Here is a 21,762-nt window from a genome sequence, read left to right as displayed (position 1 = left end):
TATTAATGCATTAAATTTATGGTGAGTAAGAAATATTACAGTGATATTACAAGAAATGTAAGACGCCAAGTTGAAAAATGACAAATATGTATAAGATTAATGATGAGCAGGAGGTAGAAGCACATATGATCATTATTTGTTTGGCTTTGATTAAAAATGGCTGACCTCTGATGTATATAAACAGACATGTCAAATACAGGCTCTAAGGGGAAAGTGCACAACAAGATATTTAAGGATTAAAAGCGGACCAGACATTATCAATCAAGCCTCTCTATCTCTTACTTACATACATCTATGTAAAAAATCATTTAATTAAAGATATGTTCTGGTTAGTTTAGCGACAGCATCCCCGCTCTGTTACTACGGGAGCTGTTGACAAACACTAGCTAACCAGGCGGACGACAGGTTGTTGCTATAAAAGCACCTACCTGTTAGAAATTGAGAAAACTCCTCCGAAATGATTCAGTAGACACGGAGTCCATATTTCTGCTGAGAGCCTGGTGTTTGTCAGAAGCATTCGTCGATCCAGAGATGGGTTCAAAAGGGCTGTCAAGAGATTACAAAGCGGGATATTCAGTCCCCTCTCGGAGCTACAATGACTGACCGCTGAGCCTCGCTACCTGTTAGGGAACACACTGTGGAAAAAACACGGTGAACGCCCTTCACTGCACATTTCTCCTTCAGGGAGAACCCACGGAAATTAAAGCCCAGCTCTTCATTCATCTCGCTTCATTTTCGAGCTTCAATTTGATGCTCAATTTGTCAAAATAGAGACAAAAAAAAGTAACGTGTACTCCTCCGTGGTCCCAGTTGGCGGCGCGACAATCTGTATATAGAAAGACGAATCTCCCTGACTCCTCTGAAGCCACGCCCCTCGGCCTGCCTCCTCACAGGGTTTAGACCAATCGCAAGGCTAGTTTAAATTTGGAATTCTAAGGCGGGCCAATTGCAGGCGTTGTTACATAACAGTTTCAATAAAGAGGGGAAGCTGGTTCATTCTGGTCAGTGGCTGAAACCACTATTCAGAATGCATACATTACCGCTTCAGGGCGGCTTTTAGCTGCATATTTATTCAGTAACAAAAGTAAATGGAGTTTTTATAACAAGGTAAAACCAAAATGCTGCATATTATCAATATATATAATTATAATATCGGCCCCTAAACATTCTCCATTTTCAGTTCAATTCAAAAATGTAAAAATAAATTCAATCAAATCAAATTAAATATTTTGAGTCCAGCATTTGACTTCATGAGATCTGACTGCATTTAATTTCTTTTCCATATTAGTATCTGTTTATTAGGTTGACATTATTAATGGATTAACACTACTATTTCTCAAGTTGCCAGAAACACATCATGCACTCCACAATATACTTAAACACCTAGCCACAAGCTAATCATCACTTTATTTCCACTCAGTGAGCCATTTAAACCTTTAACCTGAACTAATGCAATCAGACACATCATTGTACAGACACTGAGAGGAAAAGCCCCTGGACTCACTCTCCAATTTTCAAACCAGTGATGGTGGTCCAACATATTTGCCTTTTCCATTATCAACTGTACCAGCAGTGTTCTTAACTTTATTATGTCGACATGTAGGGCATGGCAGCCACATGGGACTCCACGGAGCATTAGAAAGAAGGGTTGCACAGCTGATCCAGACAAAGACAAAGACTGGCAGTGTTCTGTTTGCAGGCTACTCCAGCAGCACAATAGAAGATAGGACAATAGGATTCTTTTGACCCATACTGTGGCGATGCTTCCCCGGTTTCAGAGAGCTGCTATTGTCTAAAAAGCTGGTGCACCCTCACTCAGACAAAGAAGAACTTAACCTGATGTGAGTGGGGCTCGGCATTATGTGTGATCATATTCAGCCATCAAGTGTGATTCTGCTTCAGAACTTGGCAGTAAACAGCAAGAGAGTATCTGTCTTCCCACACAAACAACCCACAATCTGTATTACTATGGATTACATGTGTGCATGAAAAAAGTTAACAGCTTTTTGTTTATGCCGTGCTTTCCTTCTTCAGTCTGCTGCAGCAAGAGGCACATATGTGGTGTTGTTTTTATGAATGGTGCAGTGAAAACAAAGAATCAATGAACAAAGCTCAATGACGGGTTGTAGTAACTCTGCAGCTCTAACGGAGGCTGTAAAAGCTTCATATGCTGCAGCTGTCTACAGCTCCTATGAAGCACTTTCACTGCTGCAGAGTGACTCAAACGTTGAAGAGATTACGAGCTCTCTCATGGCAGCAAAATGTTTGGCTGGATTAGGGCATCACATGAAGCACAAGTTCAAAGCTGGGATTATAGGACAGGTAGAAATGACTGCAGTGTGTGTGTGTGAAGCAGGTTTTCACCAGAACTTCATGCTCAACCACTCATCACGCAAGACTGCATTCATCAAACATGACATATCTAACTTCATTCATTAAGGATTTTTTTAAGCTGTAGGTGAATGTAAGAGGATGAGGATCACTCCTTCACTGAAGGCTGTGTAAGTGCATCTGGCACAGAGTTTGATGAGTGGACGAAGCCCAGCAGCAGTCAATCCATCAAACCCTGAGGACAGCCAGTGGCTAACTGGAACACAATGAACACTAGAGAGGATGTTCTTTCTATTTATGTACCAAGATGCATCAGTGAAGCAGTATTTAATATTAAGTTCCCAAGCGGGAATAAAGACTGTGCTCTGACTACAGTCAAACGAAATGTTTTATTCATCGTATTCTTCTCACAAATGCAAACCCCACAAAGTTAAAAACGTTTATCACATGTATATGACTTTTTGCCAAAAAGTGAAAGCCAAAGCCAAAGTTAGCTTATCATCTACCTGCTGTGTAGCTACTGTCTTATCATCCAAGCTCTCTGGGCTAATGGCGGGTAAATTCACAAGCTAGGTTGAAAAAAATGGTTCTATAGAAACAAAACTTCCAGTGCTTCCAGTTTTTGTGCTAAGCTATGCTAACTGACTGTGACTGCAGCCTCATATTGTTCTTGTTAACTGTCGTATCTAAACAAGCATATTTTCTAAAACTTATTGGGAGTAATGAAAAAGCCAAAGAGCTTTCAAGAACAAATGTGCTGTGGCGATCTGTTGTGAGTTGAGGTGAAATCCATCCGACCGCTCTGTCTCTAACCACAGGCTTCATATGTCACATGCGGGGATGTGCAGCTATTCAGATGCACAATTCCTGTTTTGTTCCTTTTGTGCAGATGGTGGTTTACCTGTAGCCTATTTCTCAGCGGTCGGCCCCAGCGTCCGTTCCCCTGATGCAGCACTACAAAGCAGCAGCATGTGAAACCTGCGAGGCTTTTTGTCCCATCTCACTTTCACTAAAAGCCTGCATCAAGGTGAAAGACAATGGCCTCTGAGTTCCCAGGGCCAACTACCGCCGAGTGTTGATGTTTTATGATAAGGATACATGAGGTTGCAGCCGGTGGTACAATGAGGGTCTTTGTGGATCTGGTTGCCAAAACCAGGCAGCTGTATAATTTGTTAAGTTTCTTCCTCTCACTTATCTAGTCTCTGTACACCTTAGGGCCCAGGAATAAGCGATAACACCTGACTGAATTTAGGGTTCCACTAAATGTATGTGTAAAGGTGCTGCGTACCTCCACACATGTGAAACTGGAGAGCGTTTTAGAGCGTGGAATCTGAGCACTCCAAACCTCCCAGAACTCTTTTGTCTCGGTATTATCCATGCAGCAACTCATTTATCAGGTTAAGCTGCAGAGGCCTTGTGGACAGGACAAATAATGTAATTTGATTTCGTAGTCACGCATTTAGTGTGTCAGCAAAAGTGTTTCTAATCAGAATAAACACATGGGACTGAAATATTTCACCATCCTTTAATCAAGATCCTGCATCCAATGATAATAATCAATCTCTGTGCACACATTCCTGCATTATGTGACAGCTGTTTGGAGATTCAGGTGACTGAAAACCAAGAGTCCGTAGCCACACGATAACACTCCCTGTGTGTGCGCTGTGAACTGAAGTGTGCTTTGGTCTGTCTGCAGACATGCACAATTGACTTTGTTAATCACCTCAACGATGGCAGCAGAACACACAGAATACCTCGGAGTGTGTGTTTGTAGTTCAGAGCCTTCAGACCGCGGGTATTTGGAGCTGTCTCCCCTCCAGAGACCTGGAGCTCAGAGTTCAAGTGCAGCACTGTATTCATTTATGTGTGAATGACTGGAGCGGAGGCAGTGCAGCCGCTAGGGAAAGGAGCTGGACATTTTCAAGTTACAAAATCTAAATGTTTTACACTTCACGCCTCATAGTTTGGATAATAGATTTAATATAAAGATGAATTAATCCAGGATTGATGTCATCTATATATTTTCTGAGGAGCAGTTTGGAAGCTCAGTGTAGCTCTATGACTCCACCTAACTCCTGGTTAATCCAAATGAGAGACTGACATGACCAGGTGACATCCAGGAAGGCAACACACTATGCAAAGCGGCACCACCCTTAAATATACATAACCTTAAGCCGTACAGTTGTTAAAAACAACTAGAAATATAGTTCATGTTTGTCTGCTAAGCTAGGCTAACCGCACTAGTTAACCTGATATAACTTTTTTGTGTCACAAGATAAATTGCTGCATTAATTATGCTGATCTGACTTTATAAGCTGTTATATGCTATGTGTTTGCTTTAGGGTAGTGAACTTGATGACTTAGATGGGCTTACTATTTTAAAATGTGTTCTTTGGGAGTGGTTTTAACATTATAAAATAGAATAATCCATAAAAACAAACATTTTTCAGTAAGATACTTTTAATTGTTAAGTTGTCAATAATGTTTTTTTATGTGCTTAGAGTCAGAGAAACTTCCAGCAAGTGAAGGTGAATACAGCCTTGCACATAGTTTAACATGCACAAGCCTCCAGGAAAGCTACAAGACAGATTTGTGAATAGAGGAGCCCAGAAAATGTTTTTTTTGTTTAAAAAAAAAAGAAAAAGGTAAGGTGTACCCAAACTTTATATGTGCAGTAAATGAGTCTGCATTACAGTAAACTGTTACACAACAAATGCTGTCTTTGTCATATTAATAGTCTAATCCCCATGCATTGGGTTGTAATTTCCACGAGGCCTGGATTTAAAAGTTGGAAACAAACGGACACAGTGTGGTGTGGAGACTCTGCTACACCCACTGTGCCTTTTCCATGAGTCAGAGTGGGCGTTGTCCAGGCACCGGTGATGCCAGCGTCCATAAGCTCTCTCCATCTGTCACCAACGTCCACTCCTGGTGGGCAGCCTGTCTTTCCTTATCATTTCTTTGTTCCTGTGTGCATCTCAGTAATATATATTAAAAGCAAGGGCGGGGAAGAAACTGCATCAGAGTAAATATTTCAATGCATTTAGTGAGCTGACAGAAATAAATCAGACTTTGTACTTCATCTTTCCAGTTTTGCTGATGACGCAGATGTGCTGAAAGGAGAAGAGGAGGGAGGGAGGAGAATGAACTGGTGCCTATTCACGGTTAAATTGACAGATTCCCTGCTGTATGTTCTAATCTTTGCATTTAATGGAAAAATATTTGCGTAACATCACTCTGAGCTTTGAGGAATTCCATATTGAGTACGACACAATAAAAACCTGTATGTAGATATGACACATTCATTAATCTAACTTCTGAGCCTCCCAGGGGTCCAACTCATATTTCCTCTGTGGGATGAGGACAGATAAGAGGGGGGAAGCTCCAGCTCTCCCTGATAATGAGATCCTAACCTCCACATTCCACAGGTCACAGTCTGACAAAGTTTCGTAATGAATACCAAACCCCAGTCAGAGGGTAAACCGAGGCCATGTCGTTACAGACATAAGGAAAGCACCCGCGCAGGCCGAAGCGATCTGAGCTGCTTTGCCTACATGTAAAGTGTCCTCAGGCAGGGAGGATACCTGTTGGGTGAGTTTAGGTTTCAGAGAGAGGAGTGCATCTCTTTGATTTACTGTGTTTACTCTCCTCTTGTGTCCCTTTCATACCTTTCTCTTCGCTCTTCAAAAAACAAAAAAAGAGCGTGTGTGTGTGTGTGTGTGTGTGTAGCGACAAGGAGGACTTACATTCAGGTCACGGAAGTACTCATTGTAGTCCAGGGCATAGCCCACAACGAAGCGGTTAGGAATTTCAAACCCAACATCTAGTAAAGCATACACAGACATAAATGACACAGACAGTGGTTGTGTGGAGTGGCTGTGTATGGTGTGAGGGTGATACTTACAGTCTGTCAGGCTTTCGGCCATGTTTGGGACCCTCTTTACCAACAACCTGAAACACATTTATGTAGTTACTGTGTCATTGTGTGACAAACATCATGTCAACAAGCCGCTGTGCAGTGTTATCACGCGCTAAAGGAAACACGCACAGAACTCGAGCCGTGTATGTGAAGGGAGATGTTTATCTTGTTTCTGTGATCCTGGTAGTGGTGTGTATAGGAGCAGCCCACAGACGTGAGATAGTGTGGACTGCCGTGGATAAGTGATATCTTCTTCACACACTTCCCCTTTTGAGGGGGTAGGGAAACACAGACGACACGACAGACAATACTGGGCTCACCCCGCGACCTTGACCATTTTGGGTTGAAAGGTCTCCACATGCTTAAGAAGGGCCTTCATGGTCTTTCCTGTGTCCACGATGGCCTGAGGGAAGGGAAGAGCAAAGGAAGAGGCAGAGATGAAGAGGGAGGAACACGGGACAGAGGAAAAGTTCTGTGAATGGAAACATATTTATTCTAAAATGAAAAGGTTCTAACGCTACATTGGTTGGCTTGCTGTTTGCAAATAAGCACTTATGGCAAAATGGTTAGCTCATATTATTTTACCAGCTAATATGATCCAATATACTAACTTGTTTATCTCTTTGTCACTGCAGTAACTTCTGCAGGTTAATATTTTTAGGAACAGACAATTGCTATGTGTAATGCACTGTTGCTAGGGACAAGGTTTTGTTTATAGGGAACTGGCCTTTCATAAACAAGTAAAAAGATGTTGGTGTTATTTAGTTATTAGCAGATGTTATTGAAGCTGTTCCAAGCTATCTGCGTGCATTACATTAAATACAGGTATAATATGAAGACTTTTCACAGCGTGTTGTTGTTGTTGTTGTAAAATCTTCCTGAAACTGTGTTATTGTGTGTTTTTGACTTGCATCCAGAAACTTTTACAACTGAAACTTGATCTGAAAGAAGAAAACTGTTTGTTCTTTTGTCGTTCGCTGGAACAAAAACCACACACTAGCACAGTGTTCCTCAATTAACCAGACAAAGGAGCGTAAACAAGATATCACAAAGGCAACAAAAAGGTGGTGATTTAACGGAATTACTTGGCGGAAATAAAGTGCACTAGAAAGAAACACTCACCTCTACAATGAGCACGCACTTGGTAATATGGAAAAAAACAGAAGCACATTAGTGAAACATCACCTTTGATCTGAACTCATGCAAAGTGAAAATAAAGGCCGACTTGTTTCCTTGAATGGTATCTATAGCAACAATGTTGGCAGCATCTTCAGAGCCTTAACAAAAACACACAGACAGCCCATTCTCTTCCCTGCAGTAATCAACATCTGTGCCTACAGTGAGCAAAAGTCACTTCGGAGTGTCCGGGTGTCGCACACTTTCCCTGCTGCAGGGTTTCAAATGAGTTCTTGTTCTGGTCTGTGGGGCTCTTTGTGAGACCAGTTGGGAGTATCTATGGTTTGGGGAGAGAGATCGGAGAGAATGCGGGGGCGTCCGGCCAATGTTCCTGCTCTACACCTGAACACTGTTACACAACACAGAAATTGGGAGTCGACAGGGATACAAAACAACTCACACAACCTGTCTTCCTGTATGCTGTGTGTAAACATACTGTACAGCCAACAACGGTGCATTAGCCATCATTTGACTGTGTGTAGCCTCATTCTTTGGAATAGTTCTCCTAGGATCTCTGGATAACAGGTTTTATTGTGACTGTGTTTATGCATATGAGTAATCTGGATATGATCACTTTTTTTTTAACAATTTCCTGTTTTCCCTGTCATCAACAGACATGTAGTGCATGACTCACAATGCCTCATCTGATTTCATGATGTCTTAAAGAAACAGAATATTTTGATATCACTTGGGAACATAAGAACTTCCAATATGGCCGTCTTTCATTCACCTGCTTCCATTCTCTACTTTTACCTTTACTGGGATGCCATTAAGATGCTATTACCACAGTACAAAAGGTGCCAAAGAGGCAGTGTCAATAGCACTCAGCACCCAGAGCTGTGAGTCAACCTCACCTCAATGAGGTTGAATACAGGACAGAGACTAATGACTAACATTAAGTACATGCTATATGTAACTTTGTAGGAGGACTGCATTGAATGTTTTCATCAAAAATAATGTCTTATGGCACAGAGCGCTGACTTCAGTGATTCATGTTTTCTGTGTAGGGAGCCTGTCAGCCTCTATGTTTTCATTTCCCCTGACCTTTTTGACCCCGCAGGGGGAAAAAAAATGCATCTTAGCCAAAGCACATTTTGACAGCTCTGTTAGAGGAATTCAACGTCAGTGTTTTTTTTCCCCAAGCAAATGCGTGTGGGCATTTTTGTGCACCTATTCAGCTGACTTAGGAACATTTCTGTCTTCTGCCTATCTCAGTGGTGACAGGGGATAATTCTTCATGATGCCCCCGTCCTCTGCAGACTCCCCAGCCCTTCCTGGCAGAGCTCAACAGGGATGAAAGTCAATCATCCTGATGGGACCATATCTCTCCTCGAGATTGTGGAGAACAAGTTTCAGATGTTGGTTTAAATTTACATTTAAAGTGGAATTATGTAACAGTCTCTATTATTATTATTACAACTCTATTATTTACCTTAGACTGTTAAAATGGCAGAACACACACAGATACCTTTCCATGCAAAAAAGACAGATCCCGGCTTCCTATGATGTGCAGGTCTTCTGTTGATTGGTCATTCTGGAGAGGGATAGATAAGAAGTTGCCACAAATTGTAGTAAACAGTGTTGATTCTGGCACAGGCTTTGTTTGAGGTTAAAGTGTGGAGTTGTAGGTTTGCAAATGCAGAAAGTTTGAAGTGTTTCTGAAAAGTTGAAACGTTGCAGTCATCAGCTACCTCTGCCATAACAACCTCTGAATTTGTCAGTGCATTGGGTGATTAAAACTCCTCGGGAAGTACACTGAACATGTCAAGAGACAATCTGCCTTTGTGTGGCAGATTCTGAGACATTTCTGCAGCTGTTTGTAACCATTGATGAGAGTTGGATCCACCATCCACATGGTGGAAACAGCCAGAGTTTCTAAATCAGTGAGGTCTGCATCAAGGTGACCGCCTCTGTTCTCAAAGCGCTGCTGCTGGAGGAGGGTCCCACTGTTACAGGGGTCTATGCTGACCTCTCAGATAAGGGAGTGAGTCATCCTGCACTGATCACCTGACCTGTTCTCTTTGAGCTATTCTTCAAAATCAGTGGTCACCATTTCATTTTGACAGTACTACTATAGCATGTTTCTTAACAAGCACAAAGCAACCTGCAGCATTAATGCAGGCAAATCAAACATATCTCACAATGTAAACAAAGCCCGGCAGCTTCTGTCCCTGCCGGACAGACACAGAGAGCTTCAGATGTATCACACATATAAAAGCAGCAGCAGCAGCCTGGGGGCAGCACTAATCACTCTGTCCTGCAGTGTGGTAACAGCAGATGCCACTTAGTGCCATGTTGTTTGGTGACTAAATGTAAATATGATGATTGTATGATTGCTGTCAGTTTTATGTTTGCTTTGTAATAATTCATGAGACATCATCATCAACATGACCTCAGCACAGTTTGAATAGATTCACCCCTCCTATGCTGGAAAGGGAGTGAAGACATGCGACCCCATGCAGAGAAATATAAATCAGAGGCGTAGCCTGTGCCAAAACACACCGCAATGTAACGAGTGACTGCAAAGACAATTGCAAAAATGATGTCATTGTAAACACTGTTATATTGTTAATTCCAGAGTTTATACATTCCAGGTGTTGGACGCTGTCATGAGCTGTTTTTCTTGGCAACAAGACCAATTAGCAGCGTGGTATTTTCATGAGCTGAGCTCTGCACGGGCTCCTCAGTGAGTCGTCCTTGAGGTGTCCTGGCTGATGTTCCTCACTAAATACAAACAACAGTGACACCTGGTGGTCAAAGTAAGAGTCTGCCACGTCCCCCAGAATGATTATATTAAACTTTTTATGATCAGTTTTTTTTCTTTTAAATCATTCAGTCAACTTTGAGAAAGAACCACGTGCTGCTGAAATAAAGGCTTGGTGGCAGGCCAGGTGTTTCATGTCTGACAGAGAGCATTGTTGGACATCTGTGACCTGTGAAAGCCTACCAGATAGCTCTTCAGCCGGATAAACTCTACACGTGTCTCCAGGTACTTGTTGGAGTTGGATCCGAGAATCTTGATGAAGTCCACCAGGTCTGCGCAGAACTTGTAGCCTCCCTTCAGCACACACAGCACCATTATGTTGTTGTCTCCGAAGTCATCCATGACGTAGCGTGCCAGGCGTTCTATCCTTTAGGAGAGGTGGCATTGTTACTTTTCCCTCAGGACTTGACTAAATATCTCATTCTACACACGTGTTGTTATTGTACCTGTTCATGATTACCCCATGTGGAATGTAAACACTGTCTATGTCCTCGTGGTAGTGTTCAGGATAGGTAAACAGGTCCAGACTGTGGCCTGGCCAGTCATCTTTAATCTAGAGAAAACAGGGAATTGATCAAGGTATTTCTGAAGAAATATAAACTGCTGCAGGTGTATCTCTGGAGCATTTTTCTACACAAAGTCACGCATAAAGAGACACTAAGATTCAACATTTAGCAGTGAAAATGAAGCACTATGCATTGTGAAAGCAGACACTAAATTAGCAAAGTACAAATCCACCCGGGATACCCACTTTAACTGTTTCTAAACAAGATGTACGCATTTGTTTTACATAAAATAAAACCCCTTTTTAAACAATAAATTATGGCTTCATTGTATTTACTGTATACACAACAGCTCAGTTAATCTTACCACAATTCCTCTTTTCATTCCTGCGTTGTCCATCTGTTCTGAAAACACTCCACGTGGTCGTGACTTTCTGTGGAAACACACACACAACAGCTGACTGGACAAAAACCTGAGAAAATAATGGGTTTTTACTTTCCTCTGAGGAATGGATGGAAGCTGCATTGAAAGTGGTAGAAATATGATGTCTGAGTCCACCACCTCAGACATCATCCAGCTTAACATAGATGCTTCCTTGACTCCTCTTTCAAACCATCTTTCCTCTCTAAGATGTGAACATTGTTGTCCTCAGAAGACAGTGTCCTTTCTCTTTGAGATGTAGAGAATGCCCTGGATAAGAAACATTTGGAATCCTTTATCGCTGCATCATTACTTACCACTCTGCTGCCTTGATTTCTGTGCCCACTAACAAAAGAAAAAGACATCCAGAGACGTCCTGGCCGGCCACATGCAGTGTGGGATCATGCTTTAGTCATTTGGTGTAAAAAAAAAAAAAAGGAAAGCGTTGTTTTAGTGGCTGAGACTTACATGGATAATCAGCTTCATGTGATGCTATGCTGGCTTCTGGCTGCATCACAGGCCACTGTTGTGGGGAATGAGGAGAAAATGACCAACCAATCTTTGGTTCCTTTTCGAAGCAGTACATTTTATTCCGTCAAAATAAAACTGATAAACAATACTTAGATAGTTCTATAAGAACACACTCTGGTAAGGAAGGAGAGAATGAAGAAGCACTTCCAGGAAAACTGTAATACTCTGCAGAAGGTCCAAGCAGTTTCCAAATACTTGTTAAAGACCACAGTGATTCTATATATGATGATTATATATCATCATCGTCACTTAAACCTTGATGTTTAGTTAATCAATAAAGAATCAAAGATAGATTTATCATTGAAAGTGTGTCTTTGTTAGTCTGAGCCATACATGTGTAATGTCAATGGAAGAATGGTAGAGACATTTATTGGAGTAAATCTGACCACTTTAATGTATTAATTGCTGGGTATGTAGATGGTTTTGAACCTCTCGAAGAGGTTGATGTCCCTCTCCAGCTGCGTCATGGCCTCCTCCAGTCGGAGCTTATGGGTTTTCCTCGACAGGGTTTCAATGATGAGAGGCAGGCATTGGTACTCATGGTGCACCTTATCCCAGTTTTTCTTCAGGGTCTAGAAGGACAGAGAGATAAATATCAGGATTCAGAGATTTTATAGAGTAAACAGGAGTCAATAAAAGGTACTGGCAATAGTTGATGGATGCTGAAAAGGTTCATTCCTCTCCCTAAAGTAATGGAATCATTCTGTTCATTTCCTGTGCTTCTTCACTGGTTCCAGGTGCCTGAATGATCCCCTGCTGTTTCAGAAAAAAAGGACTGCCGCTGTGTAGCCATGTTTTTAGGTACCTCCAGGACAGCTTGACGCTCCTCCTCTGACAGGTTCTTCATGGATGCCTGCTCCCTCTGCTCCTTCAGAAAGTCCTCGTGCCTCTCCTGAGCAATTCGCTCTTCTTCATTGCGCTGCAGCAGGTACTCAGGCACCTGACCATAGTCCTGCAAACAGAAGGAGGAAACTTTAGACATGTTTTGAAATAAAACTGTTGTAACTAAACCATGTAATGAGTAATTCAAGAAAACACCTTTTTACGGCTGTATTTTGGGACAAGTCCTGAGTTTTCAAGGAGCTGCTTGGATCCTTTGTTGCTGTCTACAATTGTAGGATGCGGTTTCTTCGGCACCATTACAGTTGTGTTTAAACAGGCCTTCTTGGTGGGGATTCCCATGAGTGGGACCTCAGTCCTCAAAGGAACTGGTGGCTTTCTCACAGTGCGGACGTGCTTTGAGGGAGGTGTGTCTGAAAGAACGCAAAAAAGGAAGAAACTGATAATCAACACTCAAAAGAAAATCAAACAGCCTAACTGAGGAACTCACTTTTAGACACTCTCGCCTCTGTTGAGTGCTTCTTGAGGTAGTTATCAGGAGGCGACACCATTATTTTTGCCGGTCCCATAGTTCTCCTTGCATCCTTATTTGACTTGCTCTCAAGAAGCACAGCTGGCCTGTGCTTTGACATATACCTTTACCAAACAGACCGAAATAATCAATTACTACAGTCACTAAAATCATTTCAGAGGTTCAAGAAAAGAATACAACTGATCATTTCTTCATTTTCATAACAAACAAAGTTAAGCCAAAAAACACAACTCCTGTCACTTAACCCTCATGGACTGTTCGCAAACACTACCCTAATGTGTTGTTCGGGACAAAAACGTCCCCTAACTTTAACAGTTTTAAAAATATATCAGATAAATATTTTTTTGAAATTTTTTTGCATAGACCTTTTAATTAACTTCAGTTCTAATCAACAGTAGTGAAAAAATCATTTTCCCCCAGGATTTTAACCCTTTAATTTTATAAGGGCTGGTGCTGAAAATTGGGAAAAAAAAACACACAAAAAGGCTCATTTTTAATAGTAAAGGTGAATGTGGACTGGATTTTTTGAACCTTTATTACAGTCTTGGTCATGTCAAACATCAGTAAAAAAATTGACTTTATTGCATTATTAGTTTTTGCACAGCACTGGATTTTCATTTTTTCTCCCATTTTGTCCCATAGTCTTCCATTATAACCACATTTTTTTTGACTGCACAGCCATGGCACTACATAATCATGCATTCTTGATTGTTGGTGGTTTACCCTGTTGGTAGGAGGTAACATTTGTGATTTTTACAGTTAACAACTTAATGACCATATTAACTGTAAAAATCACAAATGTTACCTCCTACCAACAGGGTAAACCACCAACAATCAAGAATGCATGATTATGTAGTGCCATGGCTGTGCAGTCAAAAAAAATGTGGTTATAATGGAAGACTATGGGACAAAATGGGAGAAAAAATGAAAATCCAGTGCTGTGCAAAAACTAATAATGCAATAAAGTCAATTTTTTTACTGATGTTTGACATGACCAAGACTGTAATAAAGGTTAAAAAGAATCCAGTCCACATTCACCTTTACTATTAAAAATGAGCCTTTTTGTGCGGTTTTCTTTCAATTTTCAACACCACCCCTTATAAAATTGGTGATTAAAGGGTTAAAATCCTGGGGAAAATGATTTTTTTCACTACTGTTGATTAGAACTGAAGTTAATTAAAAGGTCTATGCAAAAAAATTAAAAAAAAAATATTTATCTGATATATTTTTAAAACTGTTAAAGTTAGGGGACGTTTTTGTCCCGAACAACACATTAGGGGGTAGAATTTGCCCACAGTGTACTGATGACCAATGAAAAATGTTAAAATCATATTAACAAAATTATGTAAAATTAAGCTTGTTGAGCAAAAATTATTCAATTTGTCCACATATTGACAAAGTTATGGTCAAAATAAACAGAAACATTTCTCTCAGAGGACAAAAATGTCCCGAACGGTGCATGAGGGTTAAATAAGTCAATTGTGAGCTCCTTGTTGAGTAAATCCAACATAGATCAAATACTTTTGTGTGTGTGTGTGTGTGTGTGTGTGTGTGTGTGTGAGGGTAAACAGCAAACAACAAAGTAGTTAGCTAAATTAGCATGGTGGCTAGCTAAGTGAGTTAGCTAAGATAATGTAACTCACAGCGGGGGTTTTTCAATCTTCCGCTCTTTCTCTGGAATGCAATTGTAGATGCTTTCTGGCGGCTTCACACCTTCAGGCATGTTGAATAATTTTAACCCAAAAGGTACGAATCAACTGAGTGGTTTCTGTGGCCGAATAATAACCTGAAGAAAAGCTTGCTCGAATTTGTTTGCCAACACAAGCGCAGGACAGTTGCTAGGCAACCTGCGGAGGACGTGTTGCATTCTGGTATAGTAGGTATTTTTGAACGCATGTCTTCCCATGATATCTGATCTGTCACGTATAACCTTTATGCTCCTTGCTTTATATTCTGTCCGCACAGTGGTCTGCATACCATGGGTTTGTTTTAGCTACAGACGCACACACACCTACAGAGGACCTGGCCTACGTTCTATACTATTATCAGCACCGGCTGATTTTAATATTAGATTTCAACTTAGCAGTCGCTGTAAACACAATCACAGAATGTTTAGTCTTTGCTTTATTGTCTTGAACTCATGGATTTCCAAAATAACGCCCGTCAAAATCGTACCTTCGACTTTATAACAATGATTTACGAGATGAACCGAGCACTTGAACGCAGCACCCGTTCAATCAGTTTTATATTTATTTCTTTCGCGATTAAAAGCACATTTGTTGCCCTAAATTATACAGTCGTATTGTTTCAATGTGCTGTTTAATATGTAGCTTCTGTAAATAATTATAATGCATAACTAACATACGCAGGGGAGATTAGTTCCTACTGCGCTTCCGTAGTGATTAAATTTGTCCCTCCGAGCTGGCCGTAGTTGTTTATGGAGCCTGCGGAATAATGTGCCTGAAAGTGATTCTTTCTTTCATAGTATTCAACAAAATAAGCTGTGACTTTGCTGAGACATTTGTCAACGAGATTTGAGGACACAAAGCCAAGACCTCAGGTGAGCGTCTTGCCTAAAACTATGAATAACAATTTAACGTCACTTTGTTATTTACAAGCTGCAAAACACGTGGAAAGTTGTCGCAGCTCTCTGAAGAAAGCAGGAGGCTGTCAGTTCAGTAATATTAAATAAAAAAAGACCTACTTTGACTTGTAGGTTAAGTGTTCTGTGCTAACTGCACACGTATGTCGCAGCCTCATAGGTCTTAGTAAAGCCTGTTTAACTGTTGTCCTTCGCAGGGGGAGAGGCTCTTATTAGATTCCTGAATGGGTTTACTGAGAGCACACCCAACCCGCCTGCCAGGGGGACAAGAATATCCTCCTCATGGGTCCTCCTGGAGCAGGGAAAACCACCGTAGGAAAGATTGTGGCCCACAAACTGGGGCTGCCTTTCATAGATGTGGATGATGACGTTTTGGAACCGACATGGAAGATGCCTGTGTCTGCCAAACTGGCAGCAGTTGGTGGACAGCGTTTCTTGGAGGAGGAAGGTGACGCTTTGTGTAACTTCTCTGCCACAGTGATTCTATATATGATGATTATATATCATCATCGTCACTTAAACCTTGATGTTTAGTTAATCAATAAAGAATCAAAGATAGATTTATCATTGAAAGTGTGTCTTTGTTAGTCTGAGCCATACATGTGTAATGTCAATTGAAGAATGGTAGAGACATTTATTGGAGTAAATCTGACCACTTTAATGTATTAATTGCTGGGTATGTAGATGGTTTTGAACCTCTCGAAGAGGTTGATGTCCCTCTCCAGCTGCGTCATGGCCTCCTCCAGTCGGAGCTTATGGGTTTTCCTCGACAGGGTTTCAATGATGAGAGGCAGGCATTGGTACTCATGGTGCACCTTATCCCAGTTTTTCTTCAGGGTCTAGAAGGACAGAGAGATAAATATCAGGATTCAGAGATTTTATAGAGTAAACAGGAGTCAATAAAAGGTACTGGCAATAGTTGATGGATGCTGAAAAGGTTCATTCCTCTCCCTAAAGTAATGGAATCATTCTGTTCATTTCCTGTGCTTCTTCACTGGTTCCAGGTGCCTGAATGATCCCCTGCTGTTTCAGAAAAAAAGGACTGCCGCTGTGTAGCCATGTTTTTAGGTACCTCCAGGACAGCTTGACGCTCCTCCTCTGACAGGTTCTTCATGGATGCCTGCTCCCTCTGCTCCTTCAGAAAGTCCTCGTGCCTCTCCTGAGCAATTCGCTCTTCTTCATTGCGCTGCAGCAGGTACTCAGGCACCTGACCATAGTCCTGCAAACAGAAGGAGAAAACTTTAGACATGTTTTGAAATAAAACTGTTGTAACTAAACCATGTATTGAGTAATTCAAGAAAACACCTTTTTACGGCTGTATTTTGGGACAAGTCCTGAGTTTTCAAGGAGCTGCTTGGATCCTTTGTTGCTGTCTACAATTGTAGGATGCGGTTTCTTCGGCACCATTACAGTTGTGTTTAAACAGGCCTTCTTGGTGGGGATTCCCATGAGTGGGACCTCAGTCCTCAAAGGAACTGGTGGCTTTCTCACAGTGCGGACGTGCTTTGAGGGAGGTGTGTCTGAAAGAACGCAAAAAAGGAAGAAACTGATAATCAACACTCAAAAGAAAATCAAACAGCCTAACTGAGGAACTCACTTTTAGACACTCTCGCCTCTGTTGAGTGCTTCTTGAGGTAGTTATCAGGAGGCGACACCATTATTTTTGCCGGTCCCATAGTTCTCCTCGCATCCTTATTTGACTTGCTCTCAAGAAGCACAGCTGGCCTGTGCTTTGACATATACCTTTACCAAACAGACCCAAATAATCAATTACTACAGTCACTAAAATCATTTCAGAGGTTCAAGAAAAGAATACAACTGATCATTTCTTCATTTTCATAACAAAGTTAAGCCAAAAAACACAACTCCTGTCACTTAAATAAGTCAATTGTGAGCTCCTTGTTGAGTAAATCCAACATAGATCAAATACTTTTGTGTGTGTGTGTGTGTGTGTGTGTGTGTGTGTGTGTGTGTGTGTGTGTGTGTGTGTGTGAGGGTAAACAGCAAACAACAAAGTAGTTAGCTAAATTAGCATGGTGGCTAGCTAAGTGAGTTAGCTAAGATAATGTAACTCACAGCGGGGGTTTTTCAATCTTCCGCTCTTCCTCTGGAATGCAATTGTAGATGCTTTCTGGCGGCTTCACACCTTCAGGCATGTTGAATAATTTTAACCCAAAAGGTACGAATCAACTGAGTGGTTTCTGTGGCCGAATAATAACCTGAAGAAAAGCTTGCTCGAATTTGTTTGCCAACACAAGCGCAGGACAGTTGCTAGGCAACCTGCGGAGGACGTGTTGCATTCTGGTATAGTAGGTATTTTTGAACGCATGTCTTCCCATGATATCTGATCTGTCACGTATAACCTTTATGCTCCTTGCTTTATATTCTGTCCGCACAGTGGTCTGCATACCATGGGTTTGTTTTAGCTACAGACGCACACACACCTACAGAGGACCTGGCCTACGTTCTATACTATTATCAGCACCGGCTGATTTTAATATTAGATTTCAACTTAGCAGTCGCTGTAAACACAATCACAGAATGTTTAGTCTTTGCTTTATTGTCTTGAACTCATGGATTTCCAAAATAACGCCCGTTAAAATCGTACTTTCACACTATAACAATGATTTACGAGATTAACCGAGCACTTGAACGCAGCACCCGTTCAATCAGTTTTATATTTATTTCTTTCGCGATTAAAAGCACATTTGTTGCCCTAAATTATACAGTCGTATTGATTCAATGTGCTGTGTAATATGTAGCTTCTGTAAATAATTATAATGCATAACTAACAAACGCAGGGGGAATTGGTTCCTACTGCGCTTCCGTAGTGATTAAATTTGTCCCTCCGAGCTGGCCGTAGTTGTTTATGGAGCCTGCGGAATAATGTGCCTGAAAGTGATTCTTTCTTTCATAGTATTCAACAAAATAAGCTGTGACTTTGCTGAGACATTTGTCAAGGAGATTTGAGGACACAAAGCCAAGACCTGAGGTGAGCGTCTTGCCTAAAACTATGAATAACAATGTAACGTCACTTTGTTATTTACAAGCTGCAAAACACGTGGAAAGTTGTCGCAGCTCTCTGAAGAAAGCAGGAGGCTGTCAGTTCAGTAATATTAAATAAAAAAAGAAGACTGCAGACTCTAAATACTTTAACTTGTAGGTTAAGTGTTCTGTGCTAACTGCACACGTATGTCGCAGCCTCATGGGTCTTAGTAAAGCCTGTTTAACTGTTGTCCTTCGCAGGGGGAGAGGCTCTTATTAGATTCCTGAATGGGTTTACTGAGAGCACACCAGCTTTCTTTAAGAACTGCCAGATTCTGCCTGAGCTCCGTATCAACACCAAAATCATGGCTGTCCACCAAACCCGCCTTCCAGGGGGACAAGAATATCCTCCTCATGGGTCCTCCTGGAGCAGGGAAAACCACCGTAGGAAAGATTGTGGCCCACAAACTGGGGCTGCCTTTCATAGATGTGGATGATGACGTTCTGGAACCGACATGGAAGATGCCTGTGTCTGCCAAACTGGCAGCAGTTGGTGGACAGCGTTTCTTGGAGGAGGAAGGTGACGCTTTGTGTAACTTCTCTGCCTCTGGGTGTGTTGTGTCCCTGACAGGCTCAAACCCTCTTCATGCTGAGGCGATGCAGCACATCAGACAGAATGGGCTGGTTGTCTACTTGGATGTAGACAGTGAGGACATCATACAGAGGCTCACAAGGATGAAGGTGAACAGGATAGTGGGTCAGGAGGCAGGGGTACCCATGAAGGATATTCTGCTGTACAGGACACAGTTTTATGAGAAATGGCTGGATGTGCGGGTGCTGTGTGGAACAGGAGACACGGTGGAGGAGGTGGCGGAGAAGGTGCTGAAGGCTGTACGGAGATATCAGAACCACGATGAAGATACTTATGTATCAACAAGGTGTGACAGTGCAGGTTTGTCCAATCAGAAAACACACTTCAGTGACGTGGTTGTTGAAGGTCTGGCAGCAGACGGAGGCCTCTATGTTCCCATAAATGGCCTCCCAAAGATGGATGCACGTGAGTGGATGAGATTAGCTGGCATGTCGTACCCTGAACGAGCTTTAGTTTTACTCGAAAAGTGCATCCACCCACTGGACGTGTCTGCTCTGGATCTTAGAACAATGATATTCAATGCATATGGATCAAACTTTTTAACAGAAGCAGTCGCGCCTGTGAAACACCTCGTCAACAATCAGTACGTTCTGGAGCTTTTTCATGGCCCCACCGCCTCATTCAAAGACCTGGCTTTACAGTTGATGCCTCAGCTCTTCACACACTGCCTCCCACCTATGTGCAACTACCTCATCCTGGTAGCCACGTCTGGAGACACCGGCAGCGCAGTGCTCAGTGGGTTCAGCAGACTGAGCGGTGCCGACGGAACTCGGACCGGCGTGCTGGTGTTTTTCCCAGAGGGAGGAGTGAGTGAGATTCAGAAGCTGCAGATGACGAGCTACAAGGAGGGAAATGCCAGAGCTGTCGGCGTCCTGTCGGACTTTGACTTCTGTCAGAGAACCATTAAGAGGATGTTTGGTGAGTCAGGACTGACGGGGCATCTCGCTGTGGAGTTCGGGACAGTCCTGAGCACCGCCAACTCCATCAACTGGGCACGCCTGCTGCCACAGGTGAGCCTGAATTATCTGAGTCAGGGGGAACCAAGTAACAGATCATGTTGCGGTGTCCGGTAATGTACACTCAAGCATCTGATGCTGAATGAAAGAAAATTGAACTATAAAACAGCAGCGCCCTCCTCTGGAGAAGCACTTTTTTTCGTTTTTCGTTTTTTTAGGCTGTATTTTCAGTTGCAGAGCTGCTACACTGTGATTTACATGTTATTTTCCTATGTTTATATCACACTGAGTTCTGTTAACCTCTCCTCCTCTCACAGGTGGTCTATCATTCCTCTGCCTATCTGGATCTGTGCAGAGATGGTATTATCAAGTTCGGAGAGCCCATCGATATCTGCATCCCCACTGGCAACTTTGGCAATGCCATGTCGGCTGTGTACGCCAAGCAAATGGGCATTCCGATAAGAAAAGTCATCTGCGCATCCAACCACAACCGTGTCATCACAGACTTTATCACCACCGGCGAGTATGATCTGCGTGGACGGCCTCTCATGCTGTCCAGCTCACCCGCTATAGATATCCTGAAATCCTCCAACCTGGAGAGGTTTATCTACCACGTCTCAGGCGGTTGCGGTCGCCTCGTCAAGGACCTGTTCACACGTTTAGACAGACAGCAGCACTTTCAGGTTCCTGAGCCTCTCCTTGGCAGGATGCAGCAGGAAGTGCTGGCTAGCTGGTGCTCAGAGGAAGACTGCTTGGCCGCCATCCAGAGCACTCACACTCAGACGGGATACGTCATGGACACACACACCGCCGTGGCAAAAGTCGTGTCTGATAGGCTGCAGGACGGCTCCTGCCCTGTGGTGCTTTGTTCTACTGCTCACTATGGAAAATTTGCTCCCGCTGTGTTCAAAGCTTTACAAATCCAAAATATTCCAGAGGATCCTGTGGAGCAGCTGAAGACACTGGAGCTCAGTGCATCCACACCGACAATGCACAGAGAGATGATGCAGTGCCTGAAGGAGGGCGGCAGGACGAAACACACTGTTTGTCAGGCTGATTACAGCGTGATGGTAGAAGAAGTGGAGAGCATGATACAGGACTGTTTCCTGAAAGTTATTTAGATTAGTCCATCATAAATTGATTAAATCCATATTTACTAAGCACACTGTGTCTGTTAGCTCTGTGCCAATGTGCTGTTGTGTTATTAGGCCATGTCAGTGATGTCCTGTGTGTTTAAAGGTCAGACCCTCCCTGAGATGACATGGTTGAAAATACCCTGTAATGGAGCTTTAAACAGTTTTATTACTCAGTTTATTGATTATGCAACATTTCTTTACATGATTATCTGGACTCTTGGCCCACTAGATGGGGATGTCTACCTCTGGGCAAGTGGTGCCAGCATTCCAGTAACAGTATATGGGTATTTCTGTAAGAAGAAGGGCAAACACACTCCTAAAGTGTGAGGTAAAAATCAATATCTGTGATCAGAGAGATAATTATCTTCTTAAAATCAGGTTGTGTACTTATTCACTGAACTCAATACATTTTTA

The 21,762-nt window shown here is 42.3% G+C and overlaps 4 protein-coding genes across 7 annotated transcripts; 1 reads left to right on the top strand and 3 right to left on the bottom strand.

The window, feature by feature from the left end:
* Positions 1-4,943: 4,943 nt before the first annotated feature.
* Positions 4,944-11,521, bottom strand: LOC114453243 (hypoxanthine-guanine phosphoribosyltransferase-like). Its single transcript, XM_028433042.1, has 10 exons — positions 11,432-11,521; positions 11,061-11,127; positions 10,637-10,743; positions 10,374-10,557; positions 8,895-8,960; positions 7,373-7,390; positions 6,571-6,653; positions 6,236-6,282; positions 6,078-6,154; positions 4,944-5,444 (listed from the first exon to the last, which is right to left on the bottom strand). Exons 2-10 carry the CDS (start codon positions 11,091-11,093, stop codon positions 5,397-5,399), a joined length of 663 nt encoding a protein of 220 aa, XP_028288843.1. The 5' UTR covers positions 11,094-11,127; positions 11,432-11,521; the 3' UTR covers positions 4,944-5,396.
* A 490-nt stretch (positions 11,522-12,011) lies between these two features.
* On the bottom strand, positions 12,012-15,859 carry LOC114453023 (enkurin-like). 2 transcript variants are annotated; one of them, XM_028432637.1, is made up of 5 exons: positions 15,722-15,859; positions 12,976-13,121; positions 12,684-12,898; positions 12,451-12,597; positions 12,012-12,217 (listed from the first exon to the last, which is right to left on the bottom strand). In XM_028432637.1, exons 1-5 carry the CDS (start codon positions 15,775-15,777, stop codon positions 12,044-12,046), a joined length of 738 nt encoding a protein of 245 aa, XP_028288438.1. In that variant the 5' UTR covers positions 15,778-15,859; the 3' UTR covers positions 12,012-12,043. The 2 variants fall into 2 exon arrangements, with proteins under 2 accessions (XP_028288438.1, XP_028288437.1); XM_028432636.1 differs by lacking the exon at positions 15,722-15,859 and adding an exon at positions 14,661-14,923.
* LOC114453020 (threonine synthase-like 1) lies at positions 15,441-21,669 on the top strand. 3 transcript variants are annotated; one of them, XR_003672399.1, is made up of 3 exons: positions 15,441-15,577; positions 15,817-16,067; positions 16,624-16,896. XR_003672399.1 is itself a non-coding variant. In XM_028432632.1 (3 exons), exons 2-3 carry the CDS (start codon positions 18,893-18,895, stop codon positions 21,331-21,333), a joined length of 2,178 nt encoding a protein of 725 aa, XP_028288433.1. In that variant the 5' UTR covers positions 15,441-15,577; positions 18,866-18,892; the 3' UTR covers positions 21,334-21,669. The 3 variants fall into 3 exon arrangements, 2 of the variants coding, with proteins under 2 accessions (XP_028288433.1, XP_028288432.1); XM_028432632.1 differs by lacking the exons at positions 15,817-16,067; positions 16,624-16,896 and adding exons at positions 18,866-20,266; positions 20,530-21,669; XM_028432631.1 differs by lacking the exons at positions 15,441-15,577; positions 15,817-16,067; positions 16,624-16,896 and adding exons at positions 18,454-18,611; positions 18,866-20,266; positions 20,530-21,669.
* On the bottom strand, positions 16,253-17,950 carry LOC114453021 (enkurin-like). Its single transcript, XM_028432634.1, has 5 exons — positions 17,696-17,950; positions 17,217-17,362; positions 16,925-17,139; positions 16,692-16,838; positions 16,253-16,458 (listed from the first exon to the last, which is right to left on the bottom strand). The coding sequence occupies exons 1-5, from the start codon at positions 17,773-17,775 to the stop codon at positions 16,285-16,287; spliced, it is 762 nt and encodes a 253-aa protein (XP_028288435.1). The 5' UTR covers positions 17,776-17,950; the 3' UTR covers positions 16,253-16,284.
* Positions 21,670-21,762: the final 93 nt, after the last annotated feature.

Source organism: Parambassis ranga, chromosome 20, assembly GCF_900634625.1.
Source record: "Parambassis ranga chromosome 20, fParRan2.1, whole genome shotgun sequence".
Taxonomy (NCBI): domain Eukaryota; kingdom Metazoa; phylum Chordata; class Actinopteri; family Ambassidae; genus Parambassis; species Parambassis ranga.
The sequence above is the reverse complement of the archived record's forward strand: the minus strand, read 5'-3'. Positions and strand labels throughout refer to the sequence as shown.